Source organism: Panthera tigris, chromosome B2, assembly GCF_018350195.1.
Source record: "Panthera tigris isolate Pti1 chromosome B2, P.tigris_Pti1_mat1.1, whole genome shotgun sequence".
NCBI classification, from domain to species: domain Eukaryota; kingdom Metazoa; phylum Chordata; class Mammalia; order Carnivora; family Felidae; genus Panthera; species Panthera tigris.
In genome coordinates this window covers 33,373,641-33,391,027 of record NC_056664.1, presented here as the reverse complement: position 1 = coordinate 33,391,027, position 17,387 = coordinate 33,373,641, and the positions used below count along the sequence as shown (strand labels likewise).

At 44.4% G+C, this 17,387-nt stretch overlaps 1 protein-coding gene and 1 pseudogene across 1 annotated transcript in view; one reads left to right on the top strand and one right to left on the bottom strand.

The window, feature by feature from the left end:
- Positions 1–11,217, bottom strand: part of UHRF1BP1 (UHRF1 binding protein 1) — a 59,833-nt gene extending 48,616 nt beyond the window's left edge. Inside the window, exon 1 of the mRNA XM_042986158.1 lies at positions 10,966–11,217. Within this exon, the coding sequence (XP_042842092.1) occupies positions 10,966–11,009 (44 nt within the window). The 5' untranslated portion in view covers positions 11,010–11,217. The remainder of the gene's footprint in view (positions 1–10,965) is intronic.
- Positions 11,218–15,534: 4,317 nt separating this feature from the next.
- On the top strand, positions 15,535–17,137 carry LOC102949502 (annotated as a pseudogene).
- The last annotated feature ends 250 nt before the right edge of the window (positions 17,138–17,387 follow it).

Below are 17,387 nucleotides of genomic sequence, written 5' to 3'. Positions count from 1 at the left end.
CTAAAAGCTGTGTCTAAAAGGGGCACCTGGGTGGCTCAGTTAAGTGACTTTTTCCTTTTTAATTTTAAGATGATTTATTTATTGAGAGAGAGAGAGAGAGAGAGAGAGAGAGAAAGAGAGAGAGGGAGTGGGAGAGGGGCAGAGAGAGAGGGAGAGACAGAATCCCAAGCAGGCTCCTCATTGTCAGAGTGGAGCCCAGCAAGGGGTTCCAACTCACGAACCATGAGATGATGACCTGAAGCTGAAACCAAGTGTCAGATACTTAATCAACTGAGCCACCCAGGTGCCCCAAGTGACTGACTCTTAATCTCAGCTCAGGTGTTGATCTCACGGTCATAATCTCACAGTTTTAAGTTCAAGCCCTGTACTGGGCCTGAAGCCTACTTAAAAATTTTTTAAAAATTTAAATATAAGCTCTGTCTAGAAGCCTTTAGAATAAAAATATATATATCAGGAAAAATGAAAAAGAAGGATATTTCTCTGAGAATAAAAATTATTTTTAAAATAATAGCTAACATTTAATAATTGCTTACTTTCTTCCAGGCACTGTCCTAATAAGCACTCTGTTTTAATTAATTGATTTCTGTCAATGACCCCATGATATAAAGGACAACGATTATCTCCATTTGACAGAAGAGAGAACAAGTATAGAAAGGTTAAGTAACTTGCCCAAGATCACAGCAAGCTAGGATTCAGAATCAAGCAGTATGGCTCAAGAACCTGCAGCCTCAACTACACTATGCCATCTCTCTGACTTTTAACAAAGTCAACAGAGGTGTAAAGGTCTGGAGAAGTTTGTTGCCTCAGACCTGGATCAATGGCAATAGAGAATAAGCTGAGCCCTACCTAGATGTGTTGGTGTAGTATACAGACATCTATGATCTAGCCTCTATCTTCCCAGTATCATCTCTATCTATGTTCCACCCTCAAACCCTACATTCCAGGGACACAGAATCATATGCAGTCTCTTAAAGGCACCCTACTGGTTTCTCAGTTCAGTACCATTGCTCATGCAGCTCCCTCTGCCTGGCATCACCTCTCTGCCCCTGACTATCTGTGCCCCTCAGGCTCCACAGATAACTTCTTAATGCCTTGCTGAGCTTATTGTTTACAGGCCTGTTTTTCACTGGATGCAGTTGAGTCCTTGAAAGGGATGTCTGTCTCAAGTTTTTGGAGTTGCTGGCGCTTGGCACACAATTCAGGTGGTCAATACAAGTTTCCTGATAGAATTAATGGATAAATGGTCTCAGAAACAGAGTCCTCAAAGGCAGCCCGGGGCCTGGGATTAGCTGAGGTGAAGGCTAGCTCCGTATCTGAGAAAGAGTGAACCACCACCTGCACCTGACCATCCAACTATCTTGCAGCAAATCTTCCTCAAAGAAACTGAAGAACCTCTCAGAGGTTTACGGGCTCAGAGGACTAAGGAGCCACAAGTCAGCTCCATTTGAAAGGAAGGGAGAGAGGAAGGACTCTGCTGAGGTTCAGGAAAAATACATTGCCTCTGTTAAGACAGTTTCTCAATGAGAGAAATCAACCTCTGTTAAGACATTGTCTCAAATAAACTGTATTCCTGAACTGCAGCCCTTTCTTTAACATGAATTTAAAAAACACACAGATTTCAGAGAGAGAGAGAAAGAAGGAAAGAGGAGAAGAAAAGGAAAACAGATTTATCTAAGAAAAGAGAAATGTATGTTTTCAGCTCTGCCCGGGAAAGCACTAGACCAGAGAGCTGGAGGCACTCAGCTTCAATGAACTTAGCCTATCCTTTTCTGGATTTTCTAGATTTTAGAACTCTCCAACTCTCCAAAGACACACACATACCACAAACAGCTGCCCAGACCCCTGCTCCTCCCCCACTGCCATGGAAACCATTTTTGGAAAATAAAAAACAAATTGGGAACTTTTAAGAGTATTTGTGGATTCAAAAGCTATGAAAATAAGAGGAACTTAGGGAAGCTGACCCTGTGGGACATTTTCTGAATTAGAATTGGTCTAATTAGAGTAGCATTCCTTCTTCAAAATACGTTCTCTACATTCACCCCTGACTTAGCTGAAATCACATATCCTAAAGAACTGGGAATTTTGGTGCAAAAGTGAGAGAAGAAAGGCATGCAGGCTTGGGAGGGCGGTATGGTAGTGGAGGGCTGAGGGCAGAATTAGAGCAATGGGGTGCATGAGGAGGTGGGAAAGAGACATCAAGAGAAGAGAGAGCGTATCAAGAGCAAACTTCAGCTGTTTCAGAATTTAGTCTAAGTTAGCGATTCTCAACCCTGACAGACTCAATTCCATGAGTGGCACTGCCAAGAGTGACAACATTTTCTAAAATAATGACAAACACTTGGTAAAGTTTGAAACAATCTTCCCGGAGTACCTGGGTGGCTCAGTCTGTTAAGCATCTGACTTTGGCTCAGGTCATGATCTCACGGTTCGTGAGTTGGAGTCCTGCATCAGGCTCTGTGCTGACAGCTTGGAGCCTGGAGCCTGGAGCCTGCTTCGGACTCTGTGTCTCCCTCTCTCTCTGCCCCTCCCCAGCTCATGCTGTGTCTCTCTTTTTCTCTCAAAAGTGAATAAACATAAAAAAAAAAAAAAAATCTCCCCCCATGGTAGGTGCAATCTAGAACATTCACTGTAGTTTAAAGTTGTACAATATTTTGTGTTTATTACAACAGAGTTAGACTCTATGTTTATATAAACGGGCAACTCACCTATGTAAACGTCTAACAAATACTCAAAATTCAAAAGGACAAAGGACAATGCTTCTTTGTGTGACATAATTCTGCATGATCTCAGCATCTCTAGCCCGCTAAATGCTGGTCACACTCCTAAATCACAACCATAAAAAGTCCTTGCTGCGATCTCAATGACCCAAAAGATTTTACTCCAAGGATTGGGAGAGAAAAAACTTTTTTCTTCTATTTCATCTCCACTCCTCCTTCAAATGGTTCCTTAACAACCAAAACTCCCATCTACTGAGTTTATATGTAGTTAACCCACTATGGGTTTTGTGGGCTAACCTGAGAACCTATTCAACACTCAATACAATATTTCTACTAAACTACACACTCCCAATTCCAAACTTAGAAATAAAATTTGAGAATATATCATTCCATAAGTCAGAGACTTACATATACTAACCTCTCACCATCAATGTTCCAATTTTTTTTTAATTTTTTTAATGTTCATTTATTTTTGAGAGGAAGACAGAGCATGAGTGGGGGAGGGGGGGCAGAGAGAGAGGGAGACACAGAATCCAAAGCAGGCTCCAGGCTCAGAGCTGTCAGCACAGAGCCCAATGTGGGGCTCGAACCATGAACCGCGAGATCATGACCTGAGCCAAAGTCGGACGCTTAACTGACTGAGCCACCCAGGCACCCCTCTTTTTTTAAAGTTTATTTATTTATTTAACTATAAAGAAGAGACGGAGTGCACAAGCAGGGAGGGCCAGAGAGAGAAGAATAGAGAGAGAATCCCAAGCAGGCTCCACACTGACAGCACGGAGCTCAATGAAGGGCTCAAACTCACAAACTGTGAGATCATGACCTGAGCCAAAACCAAGAGTCAAATACTTAACTGACTGAGCCACCTAGATGCACCACTGTTCTAATTTTCTTAAACAATGGGCTAACATCCAAGCTACACATGACCAATGGACTATACAGATTCAGTATATATGTAAAATGATCATTGCTGTAGGCAAATAAAACAATGTCAATCCAACAAATATTTATGATACATCTAGTCCTTATGTTCGTAGCAAGAAGGTACAAACTACATACCCTTTACCTAAATTCTAACCTATAATATTTTATACTTGTTTTCTGCTTTACTATATAGATACTGATTGATTCTACTGCTTATAAATACTGGAAAATGTTCTACAGTATCTGACACTGATAAGTCAACATCAGTAGCAAGTACTTGCCTCATCACACAATGATAAAAGGTCTCTTAACAATACTGGATTTCCTTGACCCTTTGTCTCCCCCCACCACTATCCCTACTCCCTAAGTTTAAGGTTCCCTGAATTCTAGCCATGCATTCCCATTCCACACATCTTCTGCACCCACTCAAAGCATCTTCAAACTCTCTGGTTTTCAAGGCAGACAATGGACCACTATCCCTGCCATCAAGGAAGACACACTCCAGTGTGTGTAGAGAATTGAGCTGTGATGAAAAGAATCTTTTTTTTTCTTTCAATGATTAAAGCCATACTTACAGATTTATTATCCAAACAGGTTCTATATTAGGTGAGATCTAAATGACCTCTGATTTTTTTCACTCTAAGAATACAATATATGATTGTGCTATGTTCTTAGATTATGTATAAGTAAATTCACTGGACCCAACTCCATGTATATATTTCTGCTATTTCATCCATGCTGAGGTCAAAGTTTCTTCTTCGTAGTATGCCTTGATATTAAAAAACAAAACAAAACAGAACAAAACAAAAAAAAACAAAAAGCGATAGACAGGAATAGCCCCTGTTCTCTCCTCTCCTTAAGCACTGATACAAAGAGCATCTGAAGCTGGACGTTTAACCAACTGAGCCACCCAGGTGCCCCCCAAATGTCTAATCCCTTAGATATGTTAGCCACAACCTTAAAGATGTTGGGCTCAGTCAGTCAAGCATCTGACTCTTGATTTCGGATCAGGTCAAGATCTCACGGTTTGTGGATTCAAGCCCCGAGCTAGGCTCTGAACTGACAGTGTAGAGCCTGCCTGGGATATTCTCTCTTTCTCTCTCTCTGCCCCTGTCCTACTTGCATGCTCTCTCAAAATAAATAAACTTAAAAAAAAAAAAGAAAGAAAGAAAAGAAAGAAAGAAAGAAAGAAAGAAAGAAACTAATAGCAATCTCTCTTGAGATTGCTCAACTTCTAGATAAATAGTAATAGTCACTATTTATTGAATACTTTTTCAGAACCAGGCATTTTTATAAATTACTTCTAATCCTCAAAACCACACTGTGCATCACTGTCTCCCATTTCACAGATAAGGAAACTGAGCTTCAAGAAGCTGAAAGACTTGCTGAACACACAGCTTATAAGCAGCAGAGTCAAAATGTGCGGCCACCTTCTGGAATCCCAAGTCCTGGTTCTTTCTGCTACACTGACGTGCGTCTCAATCAATTTTTCAAAGCAGGTCATTTCATGATTTGTGAACCATACATTAAGCTATTGTGTGTCAGATACATACAACCGTATGGCTTTGAAATTTTTATTACTTTTAAATGCTACATTTTAAGACACAAGACACCATTCCAAGTAAGAAATTTTATGGGGTGGTAGTTATAAATTACCCTAATTATTTTTATTTAACCTGCCTAATTTGAACATTTCTCCAAAAAGATCTTATGTTTTCGATGTTCTGACATTTGCTTGTGACTAAAATTTACAAATAGATCAGCATTTAAAAACTAAACAGAGGCAAATATAAAGTAGCTATCTGGTTTACCACAATGAAGTGTAAAAAAAAAATTTTTTTTCAAAACATATCCACCAAAATGGCTAAAATGAAAAAGACGAAAAATACCAAGTGTTGGCAAAGATGCAGACCATCCACAACTCTCAAACACTTCCAGTGGAAATGGAAATTGGTACAGCCACTTTGCAAAACTGTTTAAAAACATCTATTAAAATTTATCATATGCATATCCCACAACCCAGAAATTCCACTCTTATGCATATACCCAATAGATATGTGTACATTTGCTCACCAAAAGACATATACTAGAATGTTTCTACCAGCACTGTTCATTATAGCCCAAACTGGGAAGCTAACCAAATGTCCATCAATAGTAAAACATATCAATAAATTGAGGTATATTCACATAATAGAATGCCACACAGCAATGAAAATGCAGAGTCTACAATTTGATTAATCTCACAAAATAACATTGAGCTAAAGAAGCCAGACAGAGAAGCATATATATTATATGATCCCATTTATATAAAATACAAAAACAGGTAGAATCTATATTGTTAGAAATCAGGACAGTGGTTACTCTTTGGTAGAGATAATGACAGAAGACACAAGGGGGCTTCTTAGGTGCTGGTAATATTGTTTCTTCATATGGATGCTGATGACAAGAGTATACTCAATTTGAAATATTCAGAAGATGGGAAGCTTATAGTAGCCTAACAGTAAAGAGAATCAGAACGCCTACATTTGAATCTCAGTTCCATCACTTACTAGTTATGATTTTGGGCAAGTTCCTTAACCTCCCTGTGCCTCATTTCTTCATCTATAAAATAGGCCTAATAACTACCACATAGGGTTAGTTTGAGAATTACATCATTATAAGACTTGTAAAGTGCTTATTTATACAGTTGGTTATTATCATTAAGTATTTGCTAAGTAAAAAAAAAAAAAAATGCTTTATTCTGAAGCAACACAAGAAAATGAAGAAGGGAAACAAAGACATATAAGATTTGACTATTACTAGAAAATGCACAGGGCACCTGACTGGCTCAGTTGGTTAAGTGTCTGACTCCTGATTTGGGCTCAGGTCAGGATCTCACAGTCATGATTACTTTTTAATTTTTTTTTTTAATGTTTATTTTTGAGAGACAGAGAGACAGACAGAATACGAGTGGGGGAGGGGCAGAGAGAAAGGGAGACACAGAATCTGAAGCAGGCTCCAGGCTCTGAGCTGTTAGCACAGAGCCCGACGTGGGGCTCAATCTCACGAACTGTGAGATCATGACCTGAGCTGAAGTCAGAGGCTTAACCGACTGAGCCACCCAGGCGTCCCACTCATCGTGATTACTTTTGTCTCAGCCATGTATCGGGCTCCACACTGGGTGTGGAGCCTGCTTAAGATTCTGTCACTTCACCCTCTGCCCCTTTCCCACTTGCTCTGTGCACATGCGAAAAAAAAAAAAGAAAATGAGCAAAATAATTATTTAGGAAATGAAAGCAATAATAAGTAAAGTTTAGTAAAAAGGGGCATGACCTGGAAGTTAAAACTACTCCTATAAATCTTCACCTAAACAGACCCTGGGCCAGCAGTCAGTTTCTCTGAGCCTGCAGCTCCCCACTGTCCACTGGGGGTTGGCCACAATGATCTCCTCAGGATGATGAGTAATAACAAGGGGAGGCACTGATCACGAACTAAGAGGGCTGAGCTCACAGTAGGGTCTCTTATTCTCCAAGAGGACTCTGAAATCTTGTATGCCTCTGGATTTCATTAATACTTGTTTTTAAAATATCTATCATGCCTATCAGCCGTCTCTCTGTCACTCGGGGTCACATTTCTTGCAGCTATTTAGAGTAAATAATTAAGACTTCTGGTAAGTTTCTAAAAGAGCCAGTCAAGTGGGTTGCTGTCACCCATACTATGGAGGTATTCCTAACTTCTCTGGTCATGTTATAATAGCTACTCTTTATTAAACCCTACTTATATGCTGGGCCCTGTAATAAATACTTTATCCCCAATCTTCAAAACAATGTGCTAGGTACTTAGTATTCTTCATTATTCTCATCTTTTACAGATAAGAAAACTAAGGCTCAGAAAGGCTGACCCATTCAAAAGGGCAGAGCTGGAAGGTGAATCAGGCTTCTCTGACTCCAGAGTCCCATGCTCTTTCCATGAGCCACAGTCCCTTGACTTACTTGACAATCAATCACATTTCTTACAAAAGGACATTAGCTACGGTGAGCTAAAACAAAAATAATCTAATTTAGTGAAAAATCAATTTTGGATTTTTTTTAATGATTACTTTTGTTTCTAAGTAAAGGTCTCCTCCTGGGTCAATTTAAATGAATACTGCATATTGAAACTATTTGTATTACACAGCAGTCATCCAAACCATAGGCTAAAGCCCTTAAAAGATATTTACATTTCTTCCCTGCTGAATCCCCAGTGACCAGATCAGGGCCAGGCCTAGAGCTGGCACTTAACAAAAACATCTTGATGACCACTTCTCTCAAATCTTGTTTACCAAAATACTCTACTGATAAGAAGGATGCATTCTAACAAAACACTTTAATATCTTATACTTCATGACCAAAATTAAACATGAGAGAGAGTCACTGAAATATCCTTCCTGCTGTTAAGACACTCTCCTCCAGGTCAAGTGGCACTGTCATCATCCACAAGTAATTATTAAACACCTACAAATATTTATTTAACATACTGAGGTAACTCAGTATACCTTCTCTTCTCTTTCTCCATGAGATATGGCAAGCCACAGAAGCTGTGGCTTCCCTCCAGGCGGGCCAGCCTCTGCAGGTATCGTAGAGACCATACAAAGACACAAATGTCATACATGATTAGGCCAAAGGCCCAAGGAGTCTGATCTGTCCCTCAAATAGATCCATGTCCTACCACCTTTTCCTGGAGCCCTGATATTGCAGACCCAAATAACCTCTTCCTCTTCCCTATCAACCGCACAACACTGAGGAAGCCAGAAATTTCTCCCAATGTCTGTCATACCTACTCCTACTTCATCTAAAAGAGATACTTTGTTCATCTCCAAGGATCCACTGAATAGGTCAGTGTATAGTATTAAATTTTTTCTTTAAAAACTTTATATTCATAGAGAGTACACAGAATATGTGTGCACTAAGCTGGATTCTAGTCCATTGCTTTACCTTCCATTGCAACTTGGGCAAGTTGCTTATCCTCTCTGGGCTTTAGTTTCCTCAGCCATAAAATGAGGAGAGTGAAACTAACTAGTCAGGGGTTATTCACCTAGTTCCAGGATCCCTTGAAAGATTCAGGCATGTGCTTTGGGGGTTAATAACTCTCCGCCAGAATTTATATAAAGATTACCTGTTTGCATATGTGTATTTTTCTGGAGAAGTCTATGGCTTATATCAAATTGTCACCCAAGTCATGGCCCCCAAAATAACTACAGCCCATGTTTAACTGAGCACTTACTATGTGCTAGGCACTGTGCTAAGTCTACATATATTTATTCATGTAACCCTCACAATAACCCTTTGAGTTAGATACTATTATTGTCTTCATTTTACAGTTGAAGAAAGTAAACCAGAAAGAGCCTGGGCTCTTAAACACGGGGCTATGTTGGGTGAGATCATCTCTAAATCCTAAAATTCTCTGATTCTATGTTTATTTAAATGAATAGTTTTCCTTTAGTTAAATTTTCTGTACCACTCACATTCATTAGTCCTACCTTTTTAATGTTTATTTTTGAGAGAGAGAGAGAGAGAGAGAGCGCGCGCGCGCGCACCAGTGGGGGAGGGGCAGAAAGAGAGGGAGACACAGGATTTGAAGCAGGCTCCAGGCTCTGAGCTGTCAGCACAGAGCCCGATGCGAGGCTCGAACTCATGAACCACGAGATCATGACCTGAGCCAAAGTAGGACCCTCAACAGACTGAACCACCCAGTGCCCCTAGTCCTACCTTTTTTTTAAGTGACTCAGGACCCTGAGATCAAGAGTCAGATCCTCTATCCATTGAGCCAGCCAGGCGCCCCCATTAGTCCTACTTTTAAATCTTTATACAGAACCACCAAACTCATGGAACACCCCAGATGAATGCTACCTGAAAAATAATATATTAGAAAACTAATCTGAGTAAAGGGTCCAAAGGCACTTTCCAGTCCCAGCCTCCAATCTGCTTTTACTTTTACAACATGGTGATTAACTAACAGATGTATCTGAATCTAATTACCAAAGTCTAAAATCAAAGAACAGTAAATAAGCCAGAGTATCAGCCAGAAAGGGGGATGCAGCGGCAGCAAAAGCTTCTCACCATACCACTCATCAATCCAGTGAAAAGACCAGGAAAGGTACATTGGTCCAAGGCCCCTGTGCCCCCTGTTGACTAGCGACACCCCCCTAATCCCACCTCCTGAAAACCACTGATCAGTGTGGACAAGGGTTGAATCAGTCTCCCCTTGAGATACAAAGGCTGGTTAAAAGTATTAAGGCATTCCCAAATCCTGCCTTGGAATAAGAAGCGAAAACTAAGTGAAAGGCTTCCAATTTTTGCGCATACTGGTTCTGACAACCTGCAACGGTAACACAGGAGTCAGCAGTTACTCAGTTACTGGAAACTGTTTTGCCGGACACCAGCCTCCTCCCCCCCAAATTACTGAGGGACATAACATTGCTTAATAAATGGCTGCAAAGAAGTGGACTTTGTTAGTTCATTTCACAGGCTGTCAAAAATCCTCCACATCTTAAAGGGAAGGTTGTTGAAACTTTATGCCCAACTCTCATCACCTTTATCCATTTAGTTTGTGTAATGAGAAGAGAAGCAAAGGAGGGAGAAAAGAGATCAAGGGAATGGCCCCGGGTGCAAGGATTATATCCTTTCCAGGGGTGATGCAACAGGGTCAGCCAAAGAAGTGGAGGAGCTGGGAGCTTCTAGGAAGGAAGAAACCAGTGTCGGAGTTGGAAATCCGAGCGGAAAGTGCATTATGAAGGACTAGGGGTCACGGTTATTTAGAAGAGGCCGGAGAATAAAGGGTCTAGTCTGGACCTGGTACCAGGAAGGAGAGAGAGAGGAAGCGGTGGAAGGGTTGGTGGGGCCGGTAAGGAGGCGGGCAGAGGAACCAAAGGGGAGAGGAAAAGGCAGGGTCGGACAGGAAAGGGTGGCATCCCTGGGGGCCTCGGAGGGGACGGTCTGAGTGTCTGGGGGACGTGCAAGCGAGGACGGGGTGACCTGTTCGGCTGTGTGGGAACTGAGTGCGGGGGCGGCCGGCCAGGAGGGATACGGAGGCTGCGAGAGTGGAGGGGAGAGCCTGGAGTCCCCCCCGAGGGCAGGAGCGCCCAGCACTGGAGGGCCCAGGGCGAGGGAAGAAGAGTGGTGACAACGGTCGGGGCCAGCGGAGCGGGCCGGAGGCTGTCCAGCTCGAGTTGAGGCGAGGGCCGCCATGGAGTCCCGGCTCGGGCTCAAGAGAGGGAGACCGGCCCGAAGCAGGGGGTACGGGAGGAGGGTCGAAGGGGGTTAGGAAGGGCCCCGGGACGGCTGGGGGCCGGCGCTGGCGCTCTCACCGGGACAGGTGCTTCAGGATCTGCTTCTTAATGATCCCGGCCATGCCGGAGCCGCGGCCCGCGTGGAAGGCAGGCGGGCAGCTGTGGCCTCCTCAGTCGTGAAGAGGCGGCCCCTCAACTCGCCGCGGCGCGGGGACCGGATGCCGCCGCCACAGCCGCCGCCATGGCGCTCTCCCGCCCCTGCCCCGGCGCCGGGAGCTCCGCCACGATCCCACCCACCCGCGCGGCGCCGCGGTAGCCAGCGGGGAGAGACGCGAAGACCGCGCGCTGCTAGCCCGGCTCGCAGCGGCCGGAGGCGCGCGCTGCGAGAGGGGCGCGCGTGACGAGGGGCGGGGCTGGCGCGTGGTGAGGGGCGGGGCGAGCGCGCGCACGCGCAGCGACGGGTGGGAGAGCTAGCTCCGTACTCTCTCTCTTTCTGCCCTGCGGTCAGCCACTGAAAGGTTTCGCCTCCGAACTATACAAGGTTCACACTCCGGCAATTGCTTTGAAACATAAGGGAAAAGGCGGCATGTTTGTAATTTTTGGCAGGAATTCGCCAGATAATTGCGCAGCCCCTGGCCCATTTCTCGTTCACTTCCTTCACACGGTCATTCTTTATTGGTTGAGCACCAACTAACTCCACTCCAGGAATCGGACTGAGGAGTGGTAAATAGTCTCAAGAACGTCACGGACCCTTAGAACCACCGCGGTCTGCTGCTTTGTGCTAAAGAACTGAGAAGGGGGCGCCGCGTCACCGTCTATCTTGGTGCTCCTCTTAATCTCTCCCTGGCTAACCAATAGGCAAATGTTTACCCAACACGTAAGGAACTGAAGCCCAGGAAAATAGTTGAAAAAGCTTGCCCACAGCCACAACTACTTAGTGAGACTCAGGACTAGAACCCAAGTGTTCTTCCTCTCAATCTAGTTGCTATTTCCACTCTATTTCGTTCGTGCATTTAAAAGTGTAACCAATATGCTGGGGGACACCTGTAGAACCGGTGGCAAAGATGAAAAGATGGCAGTTTTTTGGACTTAAATCGTAGAGCAAAATCCTGGTAAAATACTCTCTGAGACAGGCTTATAGGAAATCTGGCCAGCTATTCATATTTGTGAATAGGTAATGTATGCACCTAATACGTGCACATAATACAATTGTTGCCTGATTCCAGAGATAGTTTAAGCATGGTCAACTATATAAATGTTAAATTTTTAAAATAACCAACAAAATTCGTGTATTCCTATGTATACCTTGTAATAAGTTCAATTTTCCCTAGAAGTTCCCCCAAATTACCTTTTAAAAAAAAGTTTATTCCTGAGAGAGACAGACAGAGAGAACATGAGTGGGGAGGGGGCAGAAAGAGAGGGAGACACAGAATCCGAAGCAGGCTCCAGGCTCTGAGCTGTCAGCATAGAGTCCCATGCAGGGCTCCAACTCAGGAGCAGAGTGGTCAGACGCTCAACCGACTGAGCCACCCAGGTGCCCCCAAAATTACCTTTTTTTTTTTTTAACGTTTATTCATTTTTGAGGCAGAGAGAGACAGAGCATGAATGGGAGAAGGTCAGAGAGAGAGGGAGACACAGAATCCGAAACAGGCTCCAGGCTCCGAGCCGTCAGCACAGAGCCCGTCGCGGGGCTCGAACTCATGGACCCGCGAGATCATGACCTGAGCCGAAGTCGGACGACCAACCGACTGAGCCACCCAGGCGCCCCCCAAAATTACCTTTTTAAAAGGGAAGCAAATAATCCTCAGCCTGGGTGCTCTACTACCCAAATCCCTCCAGCAGGACTGCACAGTCTATCATTATTTGTCCCTCTGCCCACCTCTCAACTGAAAACATTCCAGGAACCAATAGATCCTATGGAAAAAGTTTCTTGCCAGGATTATTGACCATTATCACTCCCTCCCAATTCACCTGCCAGCTGTAGCGGCCTTGAGGCAATTTCTTGCATTTTGTACTTCTTTTCCTGGAGAACCCTAGCAGCTGATTGGATATCTGACATCAGCTATGTAAAACAAAGCCTCCCCAAGCTCAGAGACTCAGAATCCTTGTTGAACAATTCATCATGCCTGGTGAATGAATTGTTTTTGTTGAAAGGAAAAACTCATGCTCTAAAAAAAAAATATGGTCCCTCTAGGGCCAGTGGAATAGGAGAATTCATAGTCTAACAAATAATATTAATGTGTTTATCTTTTCCTGCAATGCTAAGAATGCAAAGCATATAAAAATAAAAGAGGGTACCCTGGTGGCTCAGTTGGTTAAGCAACCAACTCTTGGCTTTGGCTCAGGTCATGATCTTACGGTTGGTGAGATCAAGCCCCACGATGGGCTCTGCACTGACATCGTGGAGCCTACTTAAGATTCTCTCTCTCTTCTCACTCTACCCCCTCCCACTCATGCTCGCTCTCACTCTCTCAAAATAAATAAACATTTAAAAATACTTTTAAGGGGCGCCTGGGTGGCTCAGTCGGTTAAGCGGCCGACTTCAGCTCAGGTCACGATCTCACGGTCCGTGAGTTCGAGCCCCGCGTCGGGCTCTGGGCTGATGGCTCAGAGCCTGGAGCCTGCTTCCGATTCTGTGTCTCCCTCTCTCTCTGCCCCTCCCCCGTTCATGCTCTGTCTCTCTCTGTCTCAAAAAAAATAAATAAAACGTTAAAAAAAATACTTTTAAAATAAAATATAAATAAATAAAAGGAACTTGGGCCCAATCCATACTTTTTTTTAAAGTTAAACATTTTGAGATGATTGTTAACTTTCAGTTGGAAGAAATAATGCAAAGATATTCCTGTATCCTTTACTCAGTTCCCCCAAGGGTAACATGTTGTAAAACTTCAGTATGATATCACAAACCAGAATATTGACATTAATACACTCCGTATACAGAGCATTTCTACTTTTCTGATATGAATGTCTTTTATTTCCTTTTCTTGACTTATAGAGCAGGCTACAATTCCTGGCACTTTGTTTAATAGGTCTGGTGATGTTACCAGATAGAGAACAGGTTCTGCTGCTTGCCACTCAATCAATACTTGGGAGGCAAGTGATCCCTGTGAAAGGAAAGGTTGCTTTATTCAGGAAGCCAGCAACCAGGGAAGATGGAAGGTTTTAAGGGAGTAGTCATGGGGGTGGGGCGCCTGAGTGGCTCAATCAGTTGAGCAAATGACTCTTGATTTTGGCTCTGGTTGTGATCTCACGGTCATGGGATCAAGCCCTGCATCAGACCTCACTCTGAGCGTGAAGCCTGCTTGGGATTCTCTCTCTTTCCCTCTGATTCTCTCTGCTGCTCATGCTCTGTCTCTCTCTAAAACAAGAAAGATGAAGGAGGAGGGGGAGGGGGAGAAGAAGGAGAAGAAGTTGTTATGGGAAAAGGGAGGGGGGCTATGTGCAGCAGAAGCTGGTGCCCAGGTGGTTGGGTTTGTCCTTTGTCAACATGACCCTGAACAGATTTGCTGACACCAGTGGCGACTGTTTTCGAACGTAGTCAGATCTTATCTTCTGAGAAAGATGGGTCCTTCACTGCTTAAGGCAGTGGTCTGAAAATCTCAAGGAGACTATGTTAGTTCTGCTACAGACCATGGGACTTTGGTCAGCAAGCAAGGAGTGCATAAGCTGGAAGCAAAAGGACCCTTAAGACCAGTTGGAATGCTGTAACAATGAAAGCACACATACTTTCTCTGTTCCCAGTCTTAGTAGGAAAGCATTCAGTCTTTCACCATTAAGTATAACGTTCACTGTAGATTTTTTGTGGATGCTCTTTATCAAGTTAAGGAAGTTCTCCTCTAGTCCTACTTTTCTGAGAGTTTTTATCAAGAATAAATGTTCAATTTTTTCAAATGTTTTTTTTCTGCATTGGATGTTATATTCATATGATTTTTCTTTACCCTGTTAACATGGTGTATTACACTGATGGACTTTCAAATTCTGAACCAGACTGTATCCCTAGAATAAACCTCATTTGGCCATGGTATATAATTACTTTCATAGATTGCTGAATTCTATTGTTAATATCTGCTTAAGAATTTGTGTATATTTCCTTGATAGCTAATGATGTTGAGCATCTTTTCATGGCTTAGAAGCCATTGTATATCTTCTTTGGAGAAATATCTATTCAGATTCCTTTTTTTTTTTTTTTAATTTTTTTTTTTTAACATTTATTTATTTTTGAGACAGAGAGAGACAGAGCATGAACGGGGGAGGGGCAGAGAGAGAGGGAGACACAGAATCGGAAGCAGGCTCCAGGCTCTGAGCCGTCAGCACAGAACCCGACGCGGGGCTCGAACCCACGGACAGTGAGATCGTGACCTGAGCCGAAGTCGGACGCTTAGCCAACTGAGCCACCCAGGTGCCCCTATTCAGATTCCTTTTAAATCAGGTTGTCTTTTTGTCATTGAGTTGCAATAGTTCTTTTTATATTCCAGATACAAATCCTTTGTCAGGTATATTATTTGCAAAAAATTCTCCAATTCTGTGAGTCATCTTTTCATTTTCCTGATTGTGTCCTTTTGATGCACAAAAAGTCTTTTTTAGACCCTTAGAAGCAACTTCTCAGCTCTTTCTCGAACCTCAGTCAGGTTCAGCCTACTCGCCTCCACTCCAGCCTCCACCATGTCCAGCAGGGTGACCCAGAAGTCTTACAAGGTGTCCACCTCCGACCCCCGGGCCCTCAGCAGCCACCCCTTCACTAATGCACCTGACTCCCACATCAGCTCTGCCCTGTCCCAGGTGGGCAGGGGAAGCAGCTTCAGGGGTGGCCTGGGCAGCAGCATGAGTGTGATTGGGGGCTACAGCAGGGCTGGGGGGTATGGGGGGGCATCACGGCTGTCTCAGTGAACCAGAGCCTGCTGAACCCCCTTAAGCTGGAGGTGGACCCCAACATCCAGGCTGTGTGTACCCAGGAGAAGGAACAGATTAAGAGCGTCAACAACAAGTTTGCCTCCTTCGTCGACAAGGTGCAGCATCTGGAGCAGCAGAACAAGATTCTGGAGACCAAGTGGAGCCTCCTAGAGCAGCAGAACACTGCTCGGAGCAACCTCGACAAGATGTTCGAGAGTTACATCAACAACCTTCAGCGGCAGCTGGACACCCTGGGCCAGGAGAAGTTGAAGCTGGAGGTGGAGGTTGGCAACATGCAGAGCCTGGTGGAGGACTTCAAGAATAAGTATGAGGAGGAGATCAAAGAATGTGCAGACATGGAGAACGAATTTGTCCTCACCGAGAAGGGTGTGGATGAAGCTTACGTGAACAAGGTGGAGCTGGAGTCCCACTTGGAAGGGCTGACCGACGAGATCAACTTCTTAAGGCAGCTGTAATTCTGGGACACGTCTGTGGTGCTGCCCGTGGACGACAGCCACTCCCCGGACCTGGATGGCATCATGGTTGAGGTTAAGGCCCAGTACAAGGAAATTGCCAACCGCAGCCGGGCCGAGGCTGAGACCATGTACCAGATCAAGTATGAGGAGTTGCAGACATTGGCTGGGAAGCACGGAGATGACCTCCGTCACACGAAGACGGAGATTTCCGAGGTGAACCAGAACATCAGCCAACTCCATGCTGAGATCAAGGGCCTCAAAAACCAGAGGGCTTTCCTGGAAGCCACCATAGCTGATGCTGAGCAGCGTGGGGAGCTGGCCGTTAAGGATGCCCATGCTAAGGTGGCCGAGCTAGAAGCCTCCCTGCAGCAAGCCAAGCAGGACATGGCCCAGCAGCTGCGGGAGTACCAGGAGCTCATGAACATCAAGCTGGCTCTGAACATTGGGATCACCATCTGCCACAAGCTGCTAGAAGGTGAGGAGAGCAGGCTGGAGTCTGGGATGCAGACCATGAGTATCCACACTAAGACCACCAGCGGCTACTCAGGTGGGCTGGGCTCAGCCTATGGGAGCCTCACGAGCCCTGGTCTCCGCTATGGCCTGAGTACCTTCCAGTCCAGCTTCGGTCCTGGCAGGGGCTCCACTTCCCTCAGCCGTGTCAGTTCCTCCAAGGCTGTGGTGGTATAGAAGATTGAGATCTGTGATGGGAAGCTGATGTCCGAGTCGTCTGATGTCCTATCCAAGTGAACAACCAGCCTGCGGGGGGAAGGAGCCATGCAGGGCAGCGTCGGGAACAGGAGGCCCACCTAATACTCAGCCCATCCTCAGCCTATCCTTAGGAGAAGTCCACTGCCCTGGGTACCCCTCTTGCCCATGACCCCAACTAAAAGCCAATTCAAGTGTCTTTTCCCAAATAAAGCCTCAGATGGCTCTGCCAATCGCCCCCTCAAAGTCTTTTTTTAGTTTGTTTGCTTGTTGTTGTTGATTTACATAATCTCTACACCCAATATGGGCCTCGAACTCATGACCAGAGACCAAGAGTCGCACGCTCCACTGACTGAGCCAACCAGGCACCCCTGAAGCACAAAAATTTTTAATTTTGATGATATTCAGTTTCTTTCTTTCTTTTTTTTT